The sequence below is a fragment of the Ailuropoda melanoleuca genome, chromosome 12 (genome assembly GCF_002007445.2).
Source record: "Ailuropoda melanoleuca isolate Jingjing chromosome 12, ASM200744v2, whole genome shotgun sequence".
In the NCBI taxonomy this organism is placed as follows: domain Eukaryota; kingdom Metazoa; phylum Chordata; class Mammalia; order Carnivora; family Ursidae; genus Ailuropoda; species Ailuropoda melanoleuca.
The window spans coordinates 18,133,300-18,155,419 of record NC_048229.1 but is presented as its reverse complement, the minus strand read 5'-3'; the positions used below and the strand labels follow the sequence as shown (position 1 = coordinate 18,155,419).

The following is a 22,120-nucleotide window of genomic DNA, read 5'->3' as shown; positions in this document are numbered from 1 at the left end:
ACGCTTAGCGACTGAGCCACCCAGGTGCCCCTCAAATAAATAAAATCTTAAAAAAAAAAGATTTTATTTATTTGAGAGAGAGACAGATAGTGAGAGGGAGAGTACAAGCAGGGGAAGAGAGGGAAAAGCAGGCTCCCGACCAAGCAGGGAGCCTGACGTGGGGCCCAGGACACTGGGATCATGACCTGAGCTGAAGACAGACGCTTAACTGACTGAGCCACCAAGGTGCCCCAAACAATGAGGAATTTTTTAGTGTAATAATGTGCATGCAATATTTGGAACATTCGTATACTGAAAAATCATTTGTTCTTTATCTAAAATTCAGTTTTAACTGGGCTCCTGTATTTTCTCTGGCAACCCTAAATGTGGGACCACAGAAAGGTTTTAAGCAGGGGATGCCATGGTTGGATTTACACTTTGGGAAGCTCCCAGGATTTGCAAGGAAATATACGGGAGGGAGACCAGGAAGGGGTAGAGGATGAGGGTCCTGCTTTGTCTAGTAGCCATCAGGAAATGGGGGCATCTCATCATTACTGGTGGGGAGGGCAGGCGGGCCACTGCAGACCGGGTCAGATCCCAGATTTGCTGTGTGAGCCTTGACATCCTCGTCTGTCCAACAAAGGGGTCAGAGGATCAGAAGAGATGGTCCACAAGGGCCCCTCTCTTCCTGCCATGCTGGCCAGTGAATGCGTGAAGCACCTTCAGGTCTCCTCTCTCCAACCTCAGGCCCTGCACCCGGTCTGGGAGAAGCATTTACTGAGGTCTTTTTTTTTTTTAAAGATTTTATTTATTTATTCGACAGAGATAGAGACAGCCAGTGAGAGAGGGAACACAAGCAGGGGGAGTGGGAGAGGAAGAAGCAGGCTCATAGCAGAAGAGCCTGATGCGGGGCTCGATCCCATAACGCCAGGATCACGCCCTGAGCCGAAGGCAGACGCTCAACCGCTGTGCCACCCAGGCGCCCCAGCATTTACTGAGGTCCTAGTATGTGCTGAGCTGGGTCCTCTAGATCACTTGTTTTATTTAAGCCTCTCACAACAGCCCCTCAAGAGGTATTATGCCCGTTTCACAGATCGGAGAATGGAGGCTCCGTGGTACAGTTGCTCCCCGCTCACACAGCTGCACAGTGCAAACCTGGAGTGGAGTCCAGGTCTGGCTGGCGCCAGGGCTCACCCTCCCACTGTCTCCAGGAAATCTCCCTGGGAGCCCCTAATCCCCCATATGTTTATCGCTTGGGCTCAGTCAGCAGTCTCCTTGTCCCACTGCAGGCACATGCTGCCCTGGCTCTTTCTGAGTTAAGCCAGGGACTAAAATGGGCCAGTGTAATGGTCCTCTGCTGGGGGCTTTCCCGTTTATGCACCCCTTTTCCATCTGTGCCCTCCCTACGACCCCATGGAGATGCTGCACGGCCCCCTCCGGCTCTTCCAGCCTGGAGCTCTGCCACAGTGGAGTCCATATTAAATATTAACAGGACAGCTCCTGGTGCTGCTGTGACATCAGTTACTGGGCTGCTTGGTGAGGGCTGTGGCTGCCTTTCCAAGGTGAAACAGTGACCGGAATTCAGCCGGCTCAAATGGCATCCCAGGGGGCTAGCTGTCAGGACCCAGAGAAGATGCTGCTAATGTAAGGCATGGCAGGAGTCCAAAAGTCTTCCTCCCATCTCCCCGGCTCCTCGGGGCCTGGGTGGCATCCTGATGCTGACATGATGCATTCAGTCATTTGACAAGTACTGATTAAGCACCTGCTGTATGCAAAGCACAGTGCTGAGCTCTGGGGACACAGCTCTAAGTGTAACAAGGTCCTTCCCTCCTGGGACTCCCCCGCTGGCTGGGGGAGGAAGGGAGAAAAAGTCTCAATGCAGAGGGCCAGAGCAGGTGCCTGCCCCAGCCTGAGGCCTAGGGATCCTTTCAGAGAAGCCAGGGTTATGCTGAAACCTGGAGAAGGAGCCCAAGTTAGGCATGGAAAGAGGGGGTTAAGTGTTCCAGGCAGAAAGAACTAGATCAGAGCTCAGATCCTGGTTCCAACCCTTCCTAGCCATTTATCTGCAAATTGAGCTCCCACCTCACACGGTTGCTATGAAGACTAAATGCAGCCATGGCTGGTGATAGCATAGGGTTTGGGGCATCGCGAGAGCTCAGAGGTAGCTGTTAGGAAAACAGCCCTGTGCTCTCATGTAATCCCTTTGTTCCGCCAGGAATCCTTACCCCCATTTGGTGAGTAGAGAAGCTGACTCTCAGAGGGGTGACCTGACATGCCCCGGGTTATACTGTGGATTAGACGCCAGGCTAGACACATGACCCCAGGCTCTGACTTGGGCCTTCTGCCATTTGCCAGCCATTGGCAATGCAAGCAGTTGTCTCAGCTCAGTGAGACACAGAGTCTCACCAGTGATCCCAGTGAGTTCCTCAGCTGCATCTCCAAGCATCTCAGCCTTTTGAGGTAAGACTGCAGCTGTCCACGGATAAGCCCAGGTCTTGGCTTTGGGGGGCCTGGGCATAGACCTGTTTCTGCTGCTAACCTGCTGTGTGACTGTGAGTGAATTACTTTCCCTTTCTGAGCCTCAGTGCCCCATAGTTAATACTAACTGTCACTGCCTGGGTCTGTGATCCTCTCAACAGAGCTATGACAAAAGAATTATGTTTAATTCCATATTAAAGATGAGGAACCAATCTGAGAGGGGCAAGGTGACATGCACAGGGCCACATAGCAAGTGGAGGTTGGATTTGGAACCAGGCCCATCTGCTGGCAGAGCTGGCTATCCCTCCACCACGCTGTGCTGTCTCTGAGAGCGAGAAAGCCAACCTGAGCTGTCTCTAAGACCCTTATCGTGAGTCTGTGATCCTGTGAGTTCTGGGTGCCTCCAGGCCTTTACGGCCCAGTGATTTCATGAGGAGGGCATTTCAGGCTGGGCTGATCCTCCAGCTGTCCCAGGACGCAGCACCCACTCTCTCCCTCAGCACAACCTCATCCCTCCTGGTGGCAGCCCGGGTGTCTAGCGTGAACAGCAAGCTCTGTTGCAACAGGCCCATCTCACGAAGGAGGAAACCGAAGCTCAGGAAGGTGCAGCCCCTGCCCAGGCTTCCCCAGCTACTGTGGAAGAGGACTTGAGGAGGGTCTCTGCGTAACTGCCACGTTCAACCCAGCAGCCCTCCGGGGCCTTTCGGCCTCCTCTGACCTGCAATCTCGCCTTCCTCCCCCCTGCTCCCTCCCTTAGCTTATCTTTCCCCCAGCTGTCAATCAGTCAGTTGGCTGTCAGCTGATTAAAAGTGCTCCGCCTCCTGAAAGACCTTGCCACTCACAAAGAGGACTCTAGTGGTGGAATTTCTGCAGTGTGCACAAGGTGTGATCGGATCCAATTCAGCGCTGGTGGAGAGGTGCGCCCCAGGGTGGGGGCTCAGATGAGGAATGATTCCCCAGTGTTTCCATTCTGCAAGGGAAATGGCACCTTCCTTAGGAAGTGGGAAGCCGGTGGCATAAGTGACAAAGAACATGAACTTGACAGTCAGAAAGACCTGGGTGCACATCCTGACTGCCCCTACTAGCTCCATGACCGTGGGTAAGTGAGCCTCAGTTTCCCCATCCGCCTGAGTGGGTGTAAGAGGAATCCCAGCCTCATCGTTGTCATGAGGATTAAATGCGATCATATGTGAAATTGCATAGCATCATGCTTGGTGCCTAACAGCTGGCCAGTACACATCAACCTTACCAAAATAACTCTGTGCACGTGGTGGATACCAGAGTCCTGGGGGAGTGGACAGAGGGGAGAGTGCTTCCTGATGGAGAACCTGGAAGGCTCCCTTGAGGAGGTGAGGTCTCAGCTGGGCATTAAAGGACTTCAAAGCAGAGGAAGAGGCAGCAGGATGGGAAAGGACATTCTAGTTGGTGGAAACTCGTGGGCGGAGTCTGGGAACTTGGCGAACCTCGGATGCTCAGGGAGTGATGAGCTTGGAAAGGTGGCCCAGGGGCATGTGATGAAAGGGCAGGACGGAGGAGCTTATATCTTTTAAGCAGGGTGAGGGGTGGGGGGGAGGGTCCTATCTATGACCCCAGTGGGTCTGCAGTGGGTCTGTGTCTCCCGTGTCTGAAGAGGCCAGTCCCCTGGGATCAGCCTTCAGCTTTGGTCCTTCCAGGTCCCTTTGTCTCATGAGTGGGGGCCAGCCTGCCACTGTTGTCTGGAAGAAGACAGAAGGCTGTCGCAATCTGCTCACCTCCTACTAACATACTAGGTAGGAAAAGATGGGTTTTTTTAGCACAGTTGCCTGGCAGGAAACCTTAGTGGAAACTCAGCGACCCCCTCGTTTACCTCCCAGGGTGTGGTTTAAGCCGCAGTGGAGGACAGTTATGCTCACAGCTCAACAACCAAAAGGCTCTCAGGAGGTCCGGGGCAGCAGTGGAGAGAATGGTGAAGGTACAGTGGGTCTGGATGCTGGCTCCTGCCCCCTGCTGTCTGTGCTGCAGTTGAGCAAGACACTTAACCTCCCTGGGCCTCAGTTTCCTCATCTGTAAAATTGGAATGATAATACTGACCTTACCTTAACCGAGTGGACGTGCACTGGCAGACTGCTGCCCCCTGGCCTGCTATGGAGTAGGTCCCTGTTACCCTCCTCCACTCCACGTTTTGACTTGGGCTGGAAACACTGGACCTTTGAAGCATCCCCATTCCATCCTCTTGAGTTGCCATGCTGTTGTTTGGGGAACCTCCAACAGTGAAATACCCTAGACCTTCAGAGCTGGAAGAAAGAATGAACTCTTCCGTCAGTGCAGACTCCCATTTCACAGACAAGAAGTCCAAGGCTCAGAGAGGGGAAGTCCGGCACTCTCACACACCGCACAACCCCTCCCCCCTGGTTCCACCTCGGTGGGAATAACACAGAAGCTTGAGACAATTATCCGGATGGTTCCAGCCAAAGAATCTAGAAAATTCTCGCAAAGAAACACAAGCTCCTCGACCATCAGCAGAACTGAAGCAAAAAAATCCTTTTTTTTTTTTTTGCCCTTATTCTCGCTGTGGTTCCTTCCATGGGGAACAGCTTCGCCTTCTTCCCTCAGAGCTGAACTCCTCTGAACCAGCTTGCGGGGGGCGGGTGCTGAGAATGGGCTCTGAGCTCCACTAGCTCACAGATTGCAGCTACCAGGACATTTTCACACTTCATAATACCAAAAGCTGCCTTGGGGAGCTGATCTGCTCCCAAAGTGGGCTTTGACAAGAGTGGTGAAGGGCTCTGGATGGTTCTGAAATCTGTGGGCTCAGGCTGGTCTCAGACACAGAGCGGCAGGTGGGAAGGGGTGGAGTGCAATTTGGTATCAGCAAAAGGACACGGGGCCACAGCAAGTGGCAGAATGTGAGCGTGACTGGGAGGCTGCGGGTGACCTTTCTAGGTCTCATTTTCCTCATCCATATAATGGGGATAACAGCCTCCTTTGAAGAGTTATAAGAATTTGGTGAGATAATATAAGGGGGAAAGTGTCAACCCTTGGCCAGTTACTGCCAATGGTTGGTGGTGGTGTTATCATCGGTTCAGCAAGGATTACCTGGGCAGCAAGAGGCCTGCAACTGAGGGGAAAAAAACCCTAACATCCTTTCTGGGTGACACTAATCTGTGAGCACGCAGCCTCTCCTGCTAAAGATGGTAACCATGCCAACAGTGTGAAAGCCATCTCTCCAGAACAATACCAGGTCTCCTCTGTAGTATGTCCCTTGATGCCAGACTTCTCAGGGACCTCAGAGTGTCCCAGAGTACCTGAGGAAAAAAAAAAAAACCAGGACGTGCCTTTTCTGGGTCACCTATTCACTCGGTGCTGGCAACAGGTTCTGGCATTGCTTTGGAAATCCAGTCCTGCAGGGGGAAGAGTTGTTACCCCTGGCTCAGGGTGGGATGTAGCAAGGAATTATTCGTTCTATGGTCGTGATGCAGCAAGGAATTATTCTATGGTCGTGACGACTGGTGCCTCCTGTGGGCCAGCGCCGTACAGGTGGGGACCATACATGCTCTTGCCAATCCCCCTCCCAAAGAAATAGGTGTGATATGTGTGGTTAGTCCTGTTTTAAGGACTTGCCCAAAGGTACTCAGCTGGTAACTGGCAGAGTAGAACTTGAAACTAAGTTCAGATCCTTCTTCCCTATCACACCACTCACATGTCCTCAGGGAGCCAGGGGCAGATTGCTCTGTTCCCGGAGCAAGACCCTGGAGCAGACAAAGATGCAGCCGACGTGATCTCTGCACTGAGGATTTGCTCTGAGCTCTGGGCAACATGGTGTGTTTGGCCTTAATCGTTAGTCCCCTTGACCTGGTTCAGGGGCTCTCTCTGGAGTTGTTCAAAGGCCATGTTTATTGATGGGACTTAGAGCCCTGGCAGTACGTGTCCCATCCAAGGCAGCTGTCCTGGGCTTTATGTGTAAGGCTTTCAGGAGTTGGCAGTCCTTTCCGAAGGGTGAAATGGGTGCTGGTCAGAGTGTGCAGGCTCCAGGTGAGGAGGCTTGTGTGTACTTTTTACAATCTGAACACCCTGGAAGGGAGTCACACCTTGAGCCCTTCTCAGCTAACACCAAAGGGCAGTGTTGGGCCGTCAGGTTTGGGACTCTGACAGACCTGAGTTCAAAACCTGTCTCTGCTGATTACCAGCTGTCACTATTCAAATCATGGGATATTTTTTAAAATTTATTTTTTATTTATTTATTTTATTTTATTTTTATTTATTTATTTTTTTTTAAAGATTTTATTTATTTATTCGACAGAGATAGAGACAGCCAGCGAGAGAGGGAACACAAGCAGGGGGAGTGGGAGAGGAAGAAGCAGGCTCATAGCCGAAGAGCCTGATGTGGGGCTCGATCCCATAACGCCGAGATCACGCCCTGAGCCAAAGGCAGACGCTTAACCGCTGTGCCACCCAGGCGCCCCTAAAATTTATTTTTTATTACATTCAGTTAGCCAATATATAGTACATCATTAGTTTTTGATGTAGTGTTCAACAATTCATTAGTTGTGTATAACACCCCAAATCATGGAGCATTTTTGAGCCAGTTACCCCACCTGTAAGATGGGAAGGGAAATTGTACCTACCTTACAGGGGGGAATCTTGAGGGGAAAAAATATACCCATTTCTGCAAAGCTCTTTGCCCAGAGCTGGGAATGTGGCATATGTTTCCTCAAGAGTGGGTGTGGCTGGAGTCGCCCAGGATAGGACAGAGTAGGAAGAGCAGAGGGCCTGGGGCAGAACCCCAGTATTTCACGGTAGGCCAAGAAGACAAGCCCACACAGGAGACCAGAGAAGAGGAGCAGCAGAGGGAGGCCAGGAGGGTGCAGGGTTGTGGAAGCTTAGAGGAGAGCCTGTCTGGGAAGGGAGAGCAGCTGTGCCCAGTGTAGTCAAGAGGGCCGGGAAGATGAGAACTATGAAATGCCCTTGGAGTGACAACAGGAGGCTACTGGTGGCCACAGTGAGAGCCGTCTGGGTGAAAGAGTAGGGGCAGACAGACCCAGAGTACGCTGGACTGAGAGGTGGGTGGGAGGGAGGTGAGGAAATGGAGACAGTGCACTTTGGTGACAAGGAAAGAAAAGCTTCATGGGAGAACCGAAGTGTCCCCCATTTGACATTTATTAGAATTAGAATGCCCTAATCTACCTAATTTTCACTGTTTTGAAATCTGAGTCTAACACGATCAGAAAAGCTAGAAGGGCTCTAAGAGCTAGAAGGAACCGCAGAAATCCCCCCAGTGCTGGCCCTCCTCCCACCTCTCACTGGCACCCCATTTTCATGGAGAGAGGGTGGACAATTAATTATCATCTATCACGCTCTTTAAAGATATCCACCAGGGGAAAGATCAACCTGGTTTGTTAACCTCAATTCCATTTGTAGTTACCAAAGGTGACTCTTCAAAGCCTGGTCAAACTGTGGTGGGGGCCTCCTCTCAGACTCACACTGAAATCCTGTTACATGGGTACTGAGGTCTTCCTTTTGGCATCACAACAGGAAGAAGAAGGCCCAGAAACAGGAGACCTGGTATGGAGACCCCAGCTTTGCTCACTCACTGGGGCTAGCCTCTCCTCCTCCTCAGACCTCACTTTCTCCTTCTATGGGATAAAGGGTTGGATGACAGTGACTCTAAATGTCCTGCCACCCTGGACATTTCAGGATTTCTGTTCTACGGTGCATTTAACAGTCCTTCCAGTCTAATTGCTAGAGGGTAAAGCCAAGATCCAGTCCCTCTCTTCTCCCTTCAAATGCATCTTACTCTCCAGAGCAAGATTCTTGGCTTGAAATAGGATTTCCACACCTCTTGTGGTTCCCAATTACCTAAGGATAATGACTCAAATCTTCAGGTTGGCATTTAAAACACTCCATTAGCTTGTTTTGCCCAACCTCATTTCTCACTGCCAGGCCTTTCTTCTCACCGTCTCTCAGATTTTGTTTCTGTCCTAACTGCTAAGCCTTTGTCTGTGCGGGACCCCCACTTCCTAATACCTTTTCCCTGACTCTCATCAGCCTCAAGGTCCAGCTTACCTGCACTTGCATATTTAGATCTAGCTTATGAGACAACAGGATGTATCTTACTTATTCTATAGCCACTCCTTCCCCCAGTGCTGAGCATGCAATAAAATTCTCAAAGAGCCTAAGGTCCCTTCTCCTGAGCTGCCCTTGGCATGTTGTACTTAAGTGAGGCTATGTTTCAGTCATTGGGATTTTCCTAGTTTGCAAAGGCCCAGCCCAGGGCCTGGCATGAGGGACCCTCAGCGTAGAATGCCACAACTGGGACGGGCTTAGTGACCAGTCAGCCTATCCCTCTCTTTGCCACAAAAGGAACTTCAGCCTGGGTTTGAACTTAGACCCTGGCTCCACCACTTAAGGGCTGGCTGTGTAACCTTGAGTAAGTCACTAATCTGGCTTTGAAAAATGGGGAGATCAGCTGTGCCCACATGCGGGGTGGATTGTGAGGCTTACATATGTTTATGCCTATACAGGCATAGCACTGGGCTGGCTCCTAGTAGATGTAACGTTACTCATCCCAGTCAGGCCATCCTGTCCCTCCTCTAGTGGAATGCATGGTATGCCCAAAGTCACTTACAAAGGTGGGAGGACAGCTCTGCAGCCCGATGGGTGTGAAATATGTGTTTGGGAGTGGCAGGTGGGATGCTGTCCCCAAAGTCCAGACCCGATCCTGCCCCGGCCAGTAGGCATCCAAGCACAGGGTGCCTCCCCAAGGAGCCCATGGGCCAGCCTGGGCTCGAGGCTGGCGAGACGGCGGGGGCGGTCCCGGCCTCCCCCCCCCCCGCGGGGGCACACGACCTCCTTGGCTTCTCCAAACAGTAGAGTTATTTGCTTTTTTGGCCCTTCTCAAGCCAGACCTCCAACCTGGCCTCAGAGACGCGCTTCTAAGAGGAGCTGTGACACTGAACATCCTAGGCAACCGCCATCACCGCGCACCCTCCTCGGGCTCCGCAGTCCCCACCCTACTCTCCCCTTCTCCCACCTCCACCTATGCGGTGGTAAAATGCAGCACTCACAGGGCGCCTGCGCAGTTTCCGGGCGGGGCGGCGGGGGCGGTGGCGGCGGCTGTGGCGGCGGCAGCTATTTATAGTAGGTGACGTCACCTTGAAATAGACCGTTAGGGCCGGCCCGCCCTTCCCCCCTCCCACTCCCGCCGCTCCCCNGGGACCGAGAGCAGCTGCTGCAGCGGGCGCGGCTGGCCGAGCAGGCGGAGCGCTACGACGACATGGCCTCCGCCATGAAGGCGGTGAGCGCGCCGGGAGGCCGGGTTTGCCGGCTGTGAGGCCCGGCGTAGGGGAGGGATGGGCGGCCGGGCGGCATCTCCCTCCGGGCCCGGGGCGACCCCGCGACCTCTCTGGGCGCGGCCGCCCGCGGCAGCCCGCGCTTCCCGCGCCCGCCCCGCCATTTCCTGCGGCTGGGCCCGGGTGGGGTCTCGGGGGAGAAATGCAGCCCCACGAGGATGGGTGGGCGACAGTGGCCCCTTTCAGGCGGGCGGGGGTCGCCGCATCCCAGCTCGGAGCCTTGGGTGGGGGGGAGGGTGCCCGAGGAAACGTGAGAGAGCCACATTCCTCGTTCTAGACCGTTCTGCCCAATGTGGGGGCTCACCTCCCTCTCGCCTTCCTCCATACCCCAACTTGGAATAAAGAATCACCTAGTGAGTGGCGCCCTGTCTCTCCTGGTTTTCTCTGCCACGACCTGAATGGAGTCTGTGTGATTCCGATCTGTTATGCTCTGCTCGCCGGAATCGTTCTCGTTCCATCTTCCCACGCCCGCGTCTGGCTTTGTGTGCGAAGACCCCCCACCCTGCAGTCTAGACGTAGTCGCGAGCTGGAGGGCGGTGGGTGTGGGGCCCCACTCCCAGGTCTGTTGCAGCGAGCGTCTGCCTGGAGATTAAAATGAGACGTGACTTCTTGGCAGGACAGGGCTGTGTGCCTTTGCATTCCCGAGATCTTCGTAGATTGATTCTGCAGCTTGATTTCCGGTGAAGGACTCGTGCCCAGCCACACCCTAGCACATACCGTGGATCAGACACCACCTGCATATATGAGACTAAGAGTTCCGGTTATCCTCTTACTGTCCCTGTCTCTTAACTTTATTTTACCTTTTCTCTAAATGAACATTACTTCTCTGTGTCAAGGTCACACGGTGGTAGAGCTACAACTGACGGCCACCAACCTGCTATGTTCAACCAGTGTACATCCTCCGGAGACCTGGGAGGATCCGCCTGGACCCCACCTTAGACCTAAAGATCCTGCAGCTCTAGGGTGGGGACTCAGAAATCTGCACCCTAACCAGCGGTCATGGCGATTTTTAGGGGGCTGAAGCTTGACAGTTACTGGCCTGCATTATGGCTCATTTGTCCTTTTGCTGGCCTTGTGAGATTTCTTATAAATCCACAAATCGAGAGGCTCCCTAAAATTTCAGAATCATTTGAAAATCTGCTTTTAAGGCTTTTGATATTAATATCATATGAAATATGTTGCTGAGCTCAGTATGTAGTATTACCCAGCTAAGAAAGACACTTGAAGCGGTATCTTTCCTATGTGGTGTTCTTATTACACATGGCACTAGGTGTGTTAGGAAACCAGCAGTACCACTCATTTGTTGATAAATCGGTGATCCTGATTTGAGCCCTGGCATGCTGTCACAGGTTAGACAGTCTAAACCAGGGACAATCTAGGTCTGGGATCTGAAGTCTTTGTAATTCAGGGGGCCCTCTTTAAGGACACGAATGTAAAATATATTAATTTTGCAAATTTTACAGAATCTATGAATACATTTCCTCTGAAGGGGTTCTGAGCTTAACTTTCTTTGGGTTAAGAGCCACTTCTGTTCACACAGCAAGTCACACTTGAGTGAGTGTCTTCTCCCCCATAATGGAGTGGTACTGGGATTGTGCAGGCTGAGGGCTCTCTAGACATTTTAGTGAGGCCCTCATTTATGCTGTGAGTGGGACTTCAGTAAGGGTGAATTGAGGTTAAGGGGAAATGACTAGAAAGGACATTCTGGAGCTCTGGCAAACCTGAGGCAACTTGAAATGGGAAGTAAGGAAAGGATTGAGAGATGTAACCAGAAAGAAGTACAGTTAGAGGAGAACAAGATGGCTTTCTGGTCTTCATAAGCACGCTTGAATAATGCTATCCTGTAGCTAGAAACTTGTGTTCACAGATTTTCTCTGAGGCTTAAAGGTTGCGTTTTGCAAGCTAATGGGCTCTCTCATGTGTTGAGAATTTGTAATATCTATCTGAAATGATTTATGGGTTGGATAAGCCATCCAGCATTGAAAAATCAATCCAAGCTTCAATTATGTCATCTGATAATTGTGATAAACCATTCCTTCAGTGTAACTCCTTTTAAAAAGTCAGAACTTTTTTTGTCATCTAAATTAATGGAATATATTCATTGGAAAGGACTTGGCAGCGTTCAGTGGAAGACAGTTTCTTATGTTTACCTATCAAGTTGATATTTGTACATTAAACTCAGTCCCCATTTTATTAATATTGTAAGCTTAAAGTAGAGCTTTTGAAAAAAGGGAATTCTGGTAACTCTCTGGGTTTATGTGGGTTTTCTTCAGGATGATGGGAGGGCAGGTGAGTAGACTGTTCTAGGGAAGACGGAGCAGCGCACCTGAGTGAGATGTTCTGATGTCACCACTCTGTAACCTTGAAACTTGACATCTCTTGGCTTCAGGTCCTTGGAAGTGTAAAGTTAGTAATGCTGGTGTTGCTATCAAGTCATTTTTTCAGTCTTTATTCTCCTAACTTGTTTTCTCTTTTCTTTATAACTTAAATGGTCACCTAATAAATGCCTGCCTGTAATCATTGATGTTCCTTATGGTACCAGCGTCACCTGGAGGATGGTGTCGGTAAGCTTTAAGAAAAATCATGCATATTGGAAACAATAGTGTTGCCTCCAGTCATTTGAGAACTGCAGTTCCCTGCCTCACCCCATAATTTGAAGAGGCAAGAAATGCTTCTAAAGTGAACTGGAGTGTCTTCAAGATCTCCTCATCTCATACCTAGCAGCTTACAAAGAGTGAAACGGTAGGAAAATGCATTGAGAAAGATGGTAAGAACCCAGGTCCTCTGTAGGCTGGGGGCCTGGAATGACCTTACCCAAATTGTAACCTGTGAAAAATGGATATCATACCATCTTATGAGAAAATGAAATAAACCTATAAAGGGGGATAAAAATGTCAGTGCATTAGACTTACGTGATTTAAGGAGAGTAGATAACCAGATTCCTGGTGAATACTCATGGGTGGACAGAATTCATTCATGTCTCTTATTGCCTTAAGTCAGCTATTTTATATTAAAACATAGATTGTAATTATGAATTTATAAAACATCAGAATTATTTGGGATAGCATGGTGTGTTTTTTAACATTGATACGGTTGATTACAAAGTTGGCAAAGGGCAGAAAAATACATCTGAAGGACTTGAAGAATATCTGTAAAAATCTTGAGTGCAGGAAACAAAGCTGCAGCTTGAAGAAACAGTTTGAGAGGAAGAGGCACTTGGCCCAACCAGTGGCAAAAGGCTCTTATTCCAACAGCTGTGAGATTAGGCGAAGTGGGGAAATGAACGAGCAGGTGGTGTATAAAAGGAGAGCTCAGCTGAGTCGCTCAGGGTGAGACATAACCGTGTTGCAGATATTAAAACTAAGGATGATTTTGAGGTGTACCAAAATTGTGGTTAGTGTGAAATCTTAAAGCCACATCAGTACTGTAGTTTGAAATATGTATAAACTAGAGAGTATTATTCCCCACTAAGTGGTCATTTGTAATGTAAGTATTGCTTTGCCACATATTGGCTGAGGAAGGAAAGAGGGTTCTGGATTCTTGCTGTAGCCTGAATTAAAAGGAGTTCAGGTGGTGAACAGTTCACAGAGCTTTGTCTGTAATTTCATGTTAGTGGTATAATGCAGTGTCACACTTCCAGAAATAGTTTGGAAGGAGATACCCCAAATGTGTTTTCTGTGTTACATTTTGTCAAGTTTATGGAACTTATATTTTACTTATAAGGCATTCAGTAAATGGCAGCTATTACTCCCTTGTATACATTCTCATATAATTTTCTTTTTTTTTTTTTTTTTAAAGATTTTATTTACTTATTCGACAGAGATAGACACAGCCAGCGAGAGAGGGAACACAAGCAGGGGGAGTGGGAGAGGAAGAAGCAGTCTCATAGCAGAGGAGCCCTGATGTGGGGCTTGATCCCATAATGCCGGGATCACGCCCTGAGCCAAAGGCAGATGCTTAACCGCTGTGCCACCCAGGCATCCCTCTCATATAATTTTCTTAACAACTTTGCTATGGATAGTTGTTAACTGCATTTTACAAATGAGGTTTAAAGAGGTTAATTTTCTCGAGGTCAAGTTGTGAAGCCAAGATTTGAACTCTTGAATTTAGAACTCTCAACTTTAACCACTGTATAATAATGGGCCACAAGGCTAAGGGATAAAATATATAAATATATATATACATATATATATATATTTTAAGATTTTATTCATTTATTAGAGAGAGTGCTTGAGAGAGTACAGCAAGTAGGGGGTGGGAGCCTGACGCAGGGCTCGATCCCAGGACCCCGGGATCATGAAAGGGATATTTCTAGTATACGTTCTGGTATATTAGTCATTATTGGTGACTAACTTGCAGGCCCTTTACACAAGTAGGCTTTGTGAACAAGTAATTTCATCTATCAGATGTAAGTCATTTTTGCCAAGTTTGATTAAAAACAATCTATCACGTATGGTTCTTAGCTGTAGCAGGGGAGTGTAAAAGGCAGACTTACACATTTGGATTTTGCTTGTTCTCCTGAACACCAGGAGTTTTTTTTAGTTTAAGCAAAGTATTAATTGAATTTGAATTCCTGCTATGAATTAAGAAGTGCAGAACTATGTTAAATTATACTCGTGGTATTTTAAGAAATTGTTTCATATCCTTGGCACCAGTCGTTTTTCCACTTTTTTTTTTTTTTAAGTGTATTTGATAAGCTGATAGGCCCTAGCATTTCATTGTCTGGGGTATTGGTAAAATTCCTCCTAGTGTCCAAGTTGAGGCCACCGGTCTGCTGTGCTGTTTGGGTGCTCTTCCCACTCCTTGCTGCAGTGGCTTTCCTGTCGTTGTGGTGGCTGGTGGCACTTCCCTGCAACCGGAACTTGGCACAGCTTCTGAAGCTTTCAGTGCTGGTGCCTCCAGGGACAGTAGCAGTAATGCCATTCAGATGGGTTGTATTTATTTTATTTTATTTTATTTTATTTTATTTTATTTTACTTTATTTTATTTTATTTTTTTAAAAGATTTTATTTATTTATTTGACAGAGAGACACCCAGCGAGAGAGGGAACACAAGCAGGGGGAGTGGGAGAGGAAGAAGCAGGCTCCCAGCAGAGGAGCCCAATGTGGGGCTTGATCCTAGAACACCGGGATCACGCCCTGAGCCGAAGGCAGACGCCTAACGACTGAGCCACCCAGGCGCCCCAGATGGGTTGTATTTAATCCCTGCTAGTCCCTACAAAAATGTTCATTTATGTCAAGAGTAAGAAAAGGCAGTCTTCTCTGTGATCCAAAGGTGGCTCTTTTGACTAATGTTAAGCTTTGAGTGGTTATTAACTACCTGAACTCATCTGCTCTAAGCTTGAAGTCTAGCTTTTCTTTGGCTTTCTAGAACTGCAGCCCGAGTGAGGACAGGGAGTGGTCTTTCCAGGCCTGGGCAAGCGGTGACAGATGGATAGTTTGCCATCTTGGGACCAGGCAGAATCTTCACTTGGAGAATAGTAAATTGGGGAAAAGTCGACCAAAAAAAAGCTTTCTTCCTTCCCCCAACTCCCCCATTTTCCCCCCTTTTTTCCCCCCTTTTTTCTTTCTTCTTTTTTTTAAAAATACATACAGGACTCTGCCAAAGAAGCTTAAAGATTTTATGACGTGGTTATGTTGACCTAATTGTTCATGAGAATAGTTTTCTCCTGTTGTAAACTCTTATATCAAAAGCAAGCTTGTTGGTAGCAAGTGGGTGTGGGTAACAATAAAAGATGGGATAGTAGTGGGTGCGTGTAGCTCTGAAGGGTGGGAGTGCCCTTTAGGAGAAGTAATGTTTACCCTGACTTTGGCAATGTGGCCTGGCACTCCAGGGGTGGCATTTTTTGTTTGCTCAGTATTACTTTTGAGGTTGGATGTTTCCCAGATTAAGAACTTTAAGTTTTCCCAAATAGTTCCTGTGCTATTTTTGGCAGTGGATCTATTTTTACTCACAAACACATAGTTTATTGCCTGGTGAGTTAGTGGGAAGAGGCCCTTAGGGATTTTTGAGTAAGCGAATGGTGTCATAGGAAGATAAATGAGTTAGTAGCCTATCAGGTTATTGTAACTTTTAGTACTGCTGTGTAGTCCCAGAGCAGAGGAAATGGGGTCAAGTGAGTGCCCCTGGCTTTGGCGCAGCCAAAGGTGGCGGTAGGGTGAGGACTTCAGTCAGGACATCAGTTGGATGGCCGGCCTAGAGTCCAATCCTTAAGGGAGGTGGAGAGATAGGCCTTTATAAATGGGAATGGTCCACCAACTTAGGGTTTTCGGAAAGAATGTAAGTAGGATTAAGTGGGGTGGGAGGTAGGCAGGTGAACGGAGCTGAGGAGTCCCTTAGAGGGGGTGCTGCCACATGAAGATGTCATGTCTGGAATGGCTGTCCTGAGGGTAGCCGGTGTGTGGCAGAAATGAGGGTGTGTTGAAACTGGAGTAGAGAGCAGGTTGGGAACCATTGGGCAGGTCTCTCTATCTTGAAAATTCTGTGTCTTTTCTTTGCTTCATGTTCCCGATAAGCCATTCGGAAATTTATAATTGTAAAGCCGCACTAAGTCCTCTCCGTAGGCTATGATGCAGGTGACCGTCCAGCTGCCTCAGTACCCGCGGGGTTGGGACTGGTGGCTGCGGTTCCCTTTCTCCCGCACTACATTCCCTCCCAGTGTCTGCTTCTCTTGGTGTGTGACCAGACTTCCACCAGCTCTCCTGCCTCCAGTAGTTTGGAATTTGAAATACTGGGAGCTGGTGCTGACAAATCAAGCCTGGCTGTAAGTCTTGTTTGTTTCAATAGGCCATCTGATTTCACTTCGTTCTGTACTTTTCCACCCTGGGAAAAACTCAGTTATAAAGTAATAAAATGATCTTCCTTCCATAAGTTTCCCTTTCTTAACTGAGTTGTAACCCAGGAGTGTTAAAAATATTATATTTAAATGTATCCAGTTATTTCCTAGTTAGGTCCTGGCTGGGGTTCTAAGAACAATGCTTGCTTAGCTGTTAGTCACACTCAGCTGATGCTTATAGTGATTCATTCAGACTGGCAGGAAACCAGATGATTGTTACATAAACACTAATACTCCTGCTAAATGATTTTTCTTCTGAAGGTGTCATTATAAATATTGCCCAGTAGCCTTTTTGGGCAGTTTGTTCCTGATGGAGAAGGGCCACGTGAATTCCTGAAACCTACAGATACAACCCAATTTCATTTACACTAAAATCAACCTCATACCTTTCCACACCTTTTATTGTTGCTCAGGAAAAACAGAATCCTGGAATATTAGAGCTGAAAGAGGTCCTTGGAAATCGTTTAAGCCAGTGCCCTTTATTTTACTTTTGATCCCCAGACAAGGTCACATAGCTAGCTCAGGCTAAACTCCAGATTTCTTATGGTTTTTTGTGTTTTTTAGTGATGATAATGTCTGTTGTACAGACACCCTGGGTGATAAGGGTGTTCTGTATTTCACATATGCACTCAGTTTTAAAGATACACTCTGGAGGGTTACCCTGGTGTATCTTTGTGGATCTGACAAGCACCTTTATTAGCCACAGGGTGAAATCTTAGTGACTCCTTAGGGATATCATTTGCATTTTAGTGTCAAGTGCCCTTAGATTGACTTACTGCAGGACCTAAGGAGGTCTGGAATTCTGTGCTAGCCTTGTGTTTTACTGCATATTGCCCTGGAAAAATGAGTCATTTGAGAGGGAATTCAACAATCTGAGATTTGTCAGAGGATTCAAGACAGAATTTTGATTTATAAGGGTAGCTTCCTTAAAAGACCAAATTAACAAATATCTGTAAAATTTCTTTATATTTCCAATAAACAAATGTGCATATGTGTTTGAAGGAACTCACTGGAGGAGTAAACCTAGTGAGTGGGGTTACAGGTCTTCACCTGGATTTGAAGGGAGGATGGATTTGGGCTTAGTAGAGAGATTGCCTGGGACTGGGGCAGATCACCGAGGAAAGTGTGAAGACCACTCAGCCTCAGACAGTGTGAGGAGGAATGAGGAACCTGGTTTGCAGGCAGCCCTCCCAGGGGATGGGCAGAGGCAGCCTGTAGCCAAAGACCACACTGAAGAAAAAAGTGGGGTTGGGTTGATTGAGTAGACAGAGGTGGAGAGACAGTCCCAGGCTAGGGATTTGTTGCAAAAGAGTAGATGTGCTGGGAACATGGAATTGGGGGAATTGTTGGTATTTTTATTGGGGAGGGGGTTGCTAGTAGACACTGAAGAACTTGGCACAAGTTTTCTAATTTTACACATAATGATTATATTTGTTGCGTATGTTGTTGAGTTAACTTTATCTTTTTTAGAATTTCTGATTCTCCACTGCTCAGTCGTTTCAATTCATGTTAAAGCATGTCTGTTTTAATATGCTGTTAATAACTTTCTCCCTTGAACCTTGCATTTAACCCTTTCCCTTTAGTTACAGGAATTTCTGTCCTTATAGTTTAAGTAATATTTTTCTTTGTTGAGTGTTTTATGGTTTCTTAAATGTTTTTCTTTTTTTCCTGAAAATTAAAGACCTTTACCAGTCATATAATTAAGGCATCCCCCTACTTTATAAAGGTAGAAGTCAGCTTAGAAAATTAGTGGCTTTGCTGGGGCCCAGACCCAAGTTTTTCTGATTCCAAGTCTGTATTAGTTTCCTGGGCTGCCAAACAAAGTACCACAAGCTGGTAGCTTAAAACAGCAAATTATATTATTTCATTTGGAAAGGTTCGAAGTCCAAGATCAAGGTGTCAGCAGGGCCGTGCTCCTTCTCAAGGCTCTAGGGAAGAATCCTTCCTTGCTTCTCCTTTAGCTTCTGGGAGTTCTTGGTAATCCTTGGCGTTCCTTGACTGGTGGACACATCACTCCAATCTCTGCCTCCATCATCACGTGGCATTCTCCCTGTGTTCGTGTGTCTCCAAATCTCCCACTCCTTATAAGGGCACCAGTCACTGGATTTAGGATCCACCCTAATACAGGATGACCTCATCTTGACTTGATTACATCTGTAGAGGTCCTATTTCCCAATAAGGTCACATTCACAGGTCCCGAGGTTAGGACTTCAGTGTAACTTTGGGGGACACAGTTCAACAACACAACAAAGTCCAACTCCCTTTTTACTAACTACATAGCTGGCTCGGTTGGAGTTGGTATCATGAACTACCTAAAGAAACAGTTTATGAAGTTTAACATTTCTCCTTAAAATAATTGGTGCTTCCATCCTTGATGGCCAGGCAGGGTTTCCTGTCAGGTAGGTCAAAGTAGAGCTTACTGCTGAGTAACTGCTTCCTTTCCGCAGAGGCTGGGGGCACATTCCTGTCACTAATGTATCCATTTGGATTGGGGGAGGTCAGAGTGTCCCATTGGGATTCTCTTGTGTAACCACTCAGGGCAAAACTGGCCACTTGACCTGTGTTTGATCTCATCTGTGAATGCTCTTATCTATTAATATATATTTGAGGGAGGTGTGGTTGGTTCTTTCTAGAATTTAAAGTTGGAAGTAGAATCTGGAATGGACTTCCGGTCTATAATCTTTGAACATTTAGCAAAGGAATTATATGATCTTATTGTTGACAGTACCTTTTGCAGACTAGCTGAACCTCAGGGCTTTTTCATCCACCACTGTGTACCATCACAGTCTTTCCATGATTATCTTTATCCTCATACCTCTAGCAAGATGAAGGCAACATCTTAAAAGGCCCGAATTATGAATTTCTCAAATCCCTTATCACTGAATATTTTGTTTCAAGGATTTATTCTTTTTATTTTTTTATTTTTTTAAATTTTGTTTATTTATTCGACAGAGAGAGAGACAGCCAGCGAGAGAGGGAACACAAGCAGGGGGAGTGGGAGAGGAAGAAGCAGGCTCATAGCAGAGGAGCCTGACGCGGGGCTCCATCCCATAACGCCGGGATCACGCCCTGAGCCGAAGGCAGACGCTTAACTGCTGTGCCACCCAGGCGCCCCTATTTCTTTTTAGACTGCGGTCTTCCTTCAGAGAGGATCCATGTCTGATCGGTTTTTCTCCAGCTTGTCCACGCTGGCTTGAGAAGGGTTGTTGATCAGGTTCAAAGGAAGATTTCTTTCTAAGATTTTTGGATTTGGATCTCAGTGTTTAACTTTTGGGGATTTTGCAGGTGACAGAGCTCAATGAACCTCTTTCTAATGAAGATCGAAACCTCCTCTCGGTGGCCTACAAGAACGTGGTTGGTGCCAGGCGATCTTCCTGGAGGGTCATCAGCAGCATTGAGCAGAAAACCATGGCTGATGGAAATGAAAAAAAATTGGAGAAAGTTAAAGCTTACCGGGAGAAGATTGAGAAGGAGCTGGAAACAGTGTGCAATGATGTCCTGGCGCTGCTCGACAAGTTCCTCATCAAGAACTGCAATGATTTCCAGTATGAGAGCAAGGTATTTTACCTGAAAATGAAAGGCGATTACTACCGCTACTTGGCAGAGGTAGCTTCCGGGGAGAAGAAAAACAGTGTGGTCGAAGCTTCCGAGGCCGCCTACAAGGAAGCCTTTGAAATCAGCAAAGAGCACATGCAGCCGACGCACCCCATCCGGCTGGGTCTGGCCCTCAACTTCTCCGTGTTCTACTATGAGATCCAGAATGCACCTGAGCAGGCCTGCCTCTTAGCCAAACAAGCCTTCGATGATGCCATAGCTGAGCTGGACACACTAAACGAGGATTCCTATAAGGACTCCACGCTCATCATGCAGTTGCTGCGAGACAACCTCACCCTCTGGACGAGCGACCAGCAGGATGAAGAAGCAGGAGAAGGCAACTGAAGAGTCTTCGGGTCCCGGGCCCTTCCTTCACCCACCACCCCCCATCATCACTTGATTCTTCCTTGCCACAATCACTAAATATCTAGTGCTAAACCTATCTGTATTGGCAGCACAGCTACTCAGATCTGCTCTCCTGCCCCTTGGGAAGCAGTTTCAGATAAATCTTCATGGGCATTGCTGGATTGATGGTTGCTTTAAGCCCTTAGGGGCTCTCTTTTCGAATTGTGCAGACAAGTGCGATCTGAATGAGGCATTCTATGCCTATTGATCTATGGGAAACCCAAGCAAAAGCAATGGGGAAGTTTAGAAAGGAGAATTAGCCAACACAGGCTTCGATTGATATTTAAATGATCCATGTAAAGCAAGCTGATAGTGTTTTGTTGAGCAGTACATCTTGTGCATGCAAAAAATGAATTCACCCCCCACCTCTTTCTTCAGCTAATGGAAAACTGTTAAGGGAAGCTGATTACAAAGAGACCACTCCTCCTTTCCATCAGCTTTATAATAAACTGTTTAACGTGAGGTTTCAGTAGCGCCTTGTTTTGCCTCTTTAAATTATGTGCACAAACCTTCTTTTTCAATGCAATGCATCTAAAGTTTTGATACCTGTAACTTTTTTTTTTTTTTTTGGTTGTGATTGTTTAAGAATCATGGATTTATTTTTTGTAACTCTTTGGCTATTGTCCTTGTGTATCCTGACAGCACCATGTGTGTCAGCCCACGTCAATCAAGATGGGTGATTATGAAATGCCAGACTTCTAAATTAAATGTTTTGGAATTCAATGGGTAAATAAATGCTGCTTTGGGGATATTATGTCTATGTATGTGGTTTTCATTTACCCCCTCCCCTCCTCAAGGAGCTCTCTTAACAGGTTACCATTTTGAATTCTGGTTTGGTTTCTAAAACACCAAAGCATTTTTGGCACAGTAAGTTTTCTTGCTCTCTGATTCCGTTACACATTTTGCAGTATACACATTAGACTCATGAATTTTCAGTTATTTTCTGTCTACCCAGTGGCATAGCTTCTCTGATCCACTCTTCCTGATAACTGGTGCTGGTACAGGAGCTGAGCCGACCAAAACACTCAGTCTTCCTCAGGTGTAGCACCCGACCAGTGAAAGGTCAAGCCTCTGTTTAACTTGGGAGGGTGTAGCCTGACCTACCCTACTGGAATGTCGGTTGATATTTAACACTCAAGTAGATACTGCACTTATACATGTCCTCATTTTCTTCGTATCCTTTCTGGATTAGATGTAATAAAATGGATCCCTGAAATCTTTAGTGATTATAACTAAGAAAGCTTTGAGTATTCTTTGAAATAGGCCTCCTAGGATGCCTGGGTGGCTCAGTTGGTTAAACATATGCCTTCAGCTCAGGTCATGATCCCAGAGTCCTGGGATTGAGTCCTGCATCAGGCTCCCTGCTCAGCGGGGAGCCTGCTTCTTCCTCTGCTGCTCCCTCTGCTTGTGCTCTCTGTCTCTGACAAATATGTAAATAAAATACAAAAAAAAAAAAAACCACTAAAAAAAAAAAGGAAAACCTCTCATCTGTGTTTAAAAA

The 22,120-nt window shown here is 47.4% G+C and overlaps 1 protein-coding gene across 2 annotated transcripts in view; it reads left to right on the top strand.

The window, feature by feature from the left end:
• YWHAH (tyrosine 3-monooxygenase/tryptophan 5-monooxygenase activation protein eta) overlaps positions 1–21,373 on the top strand; it is a 34,555-nt gene extending 13,182 nt beyond the window's left edge. The window contains exons 1-3 of one of the 2 annotated variants that reach the window (XM_011220238.3): positions 10,064–10,748; positions 12,328–12,349; positions 19,906–21,373. In XM_011220238.3, the coding sequence (XP_011218540.3) occupies positions 10,597–10,748; positions 12,328–12,349; positions 19,906–20,559 (828 nt within the window). In that variant the 5' untranslated portion in view covers positions 10,064–10,596 and the 3' untranslated portion in view covers positions 20,560–21,373. Of the gene's footprint in view, positions 1–9,647; positions 9,731–10,063; positions 10,749–12,327; positions 12,350–19,905 lie in introns of those variants that run through there. The other variant, XM_034638848.1, reaches the window with a different exon arrangement.
• The last annotated feature ends 747 nt before the right edge of the window (positions 21,374–22,120 follow it).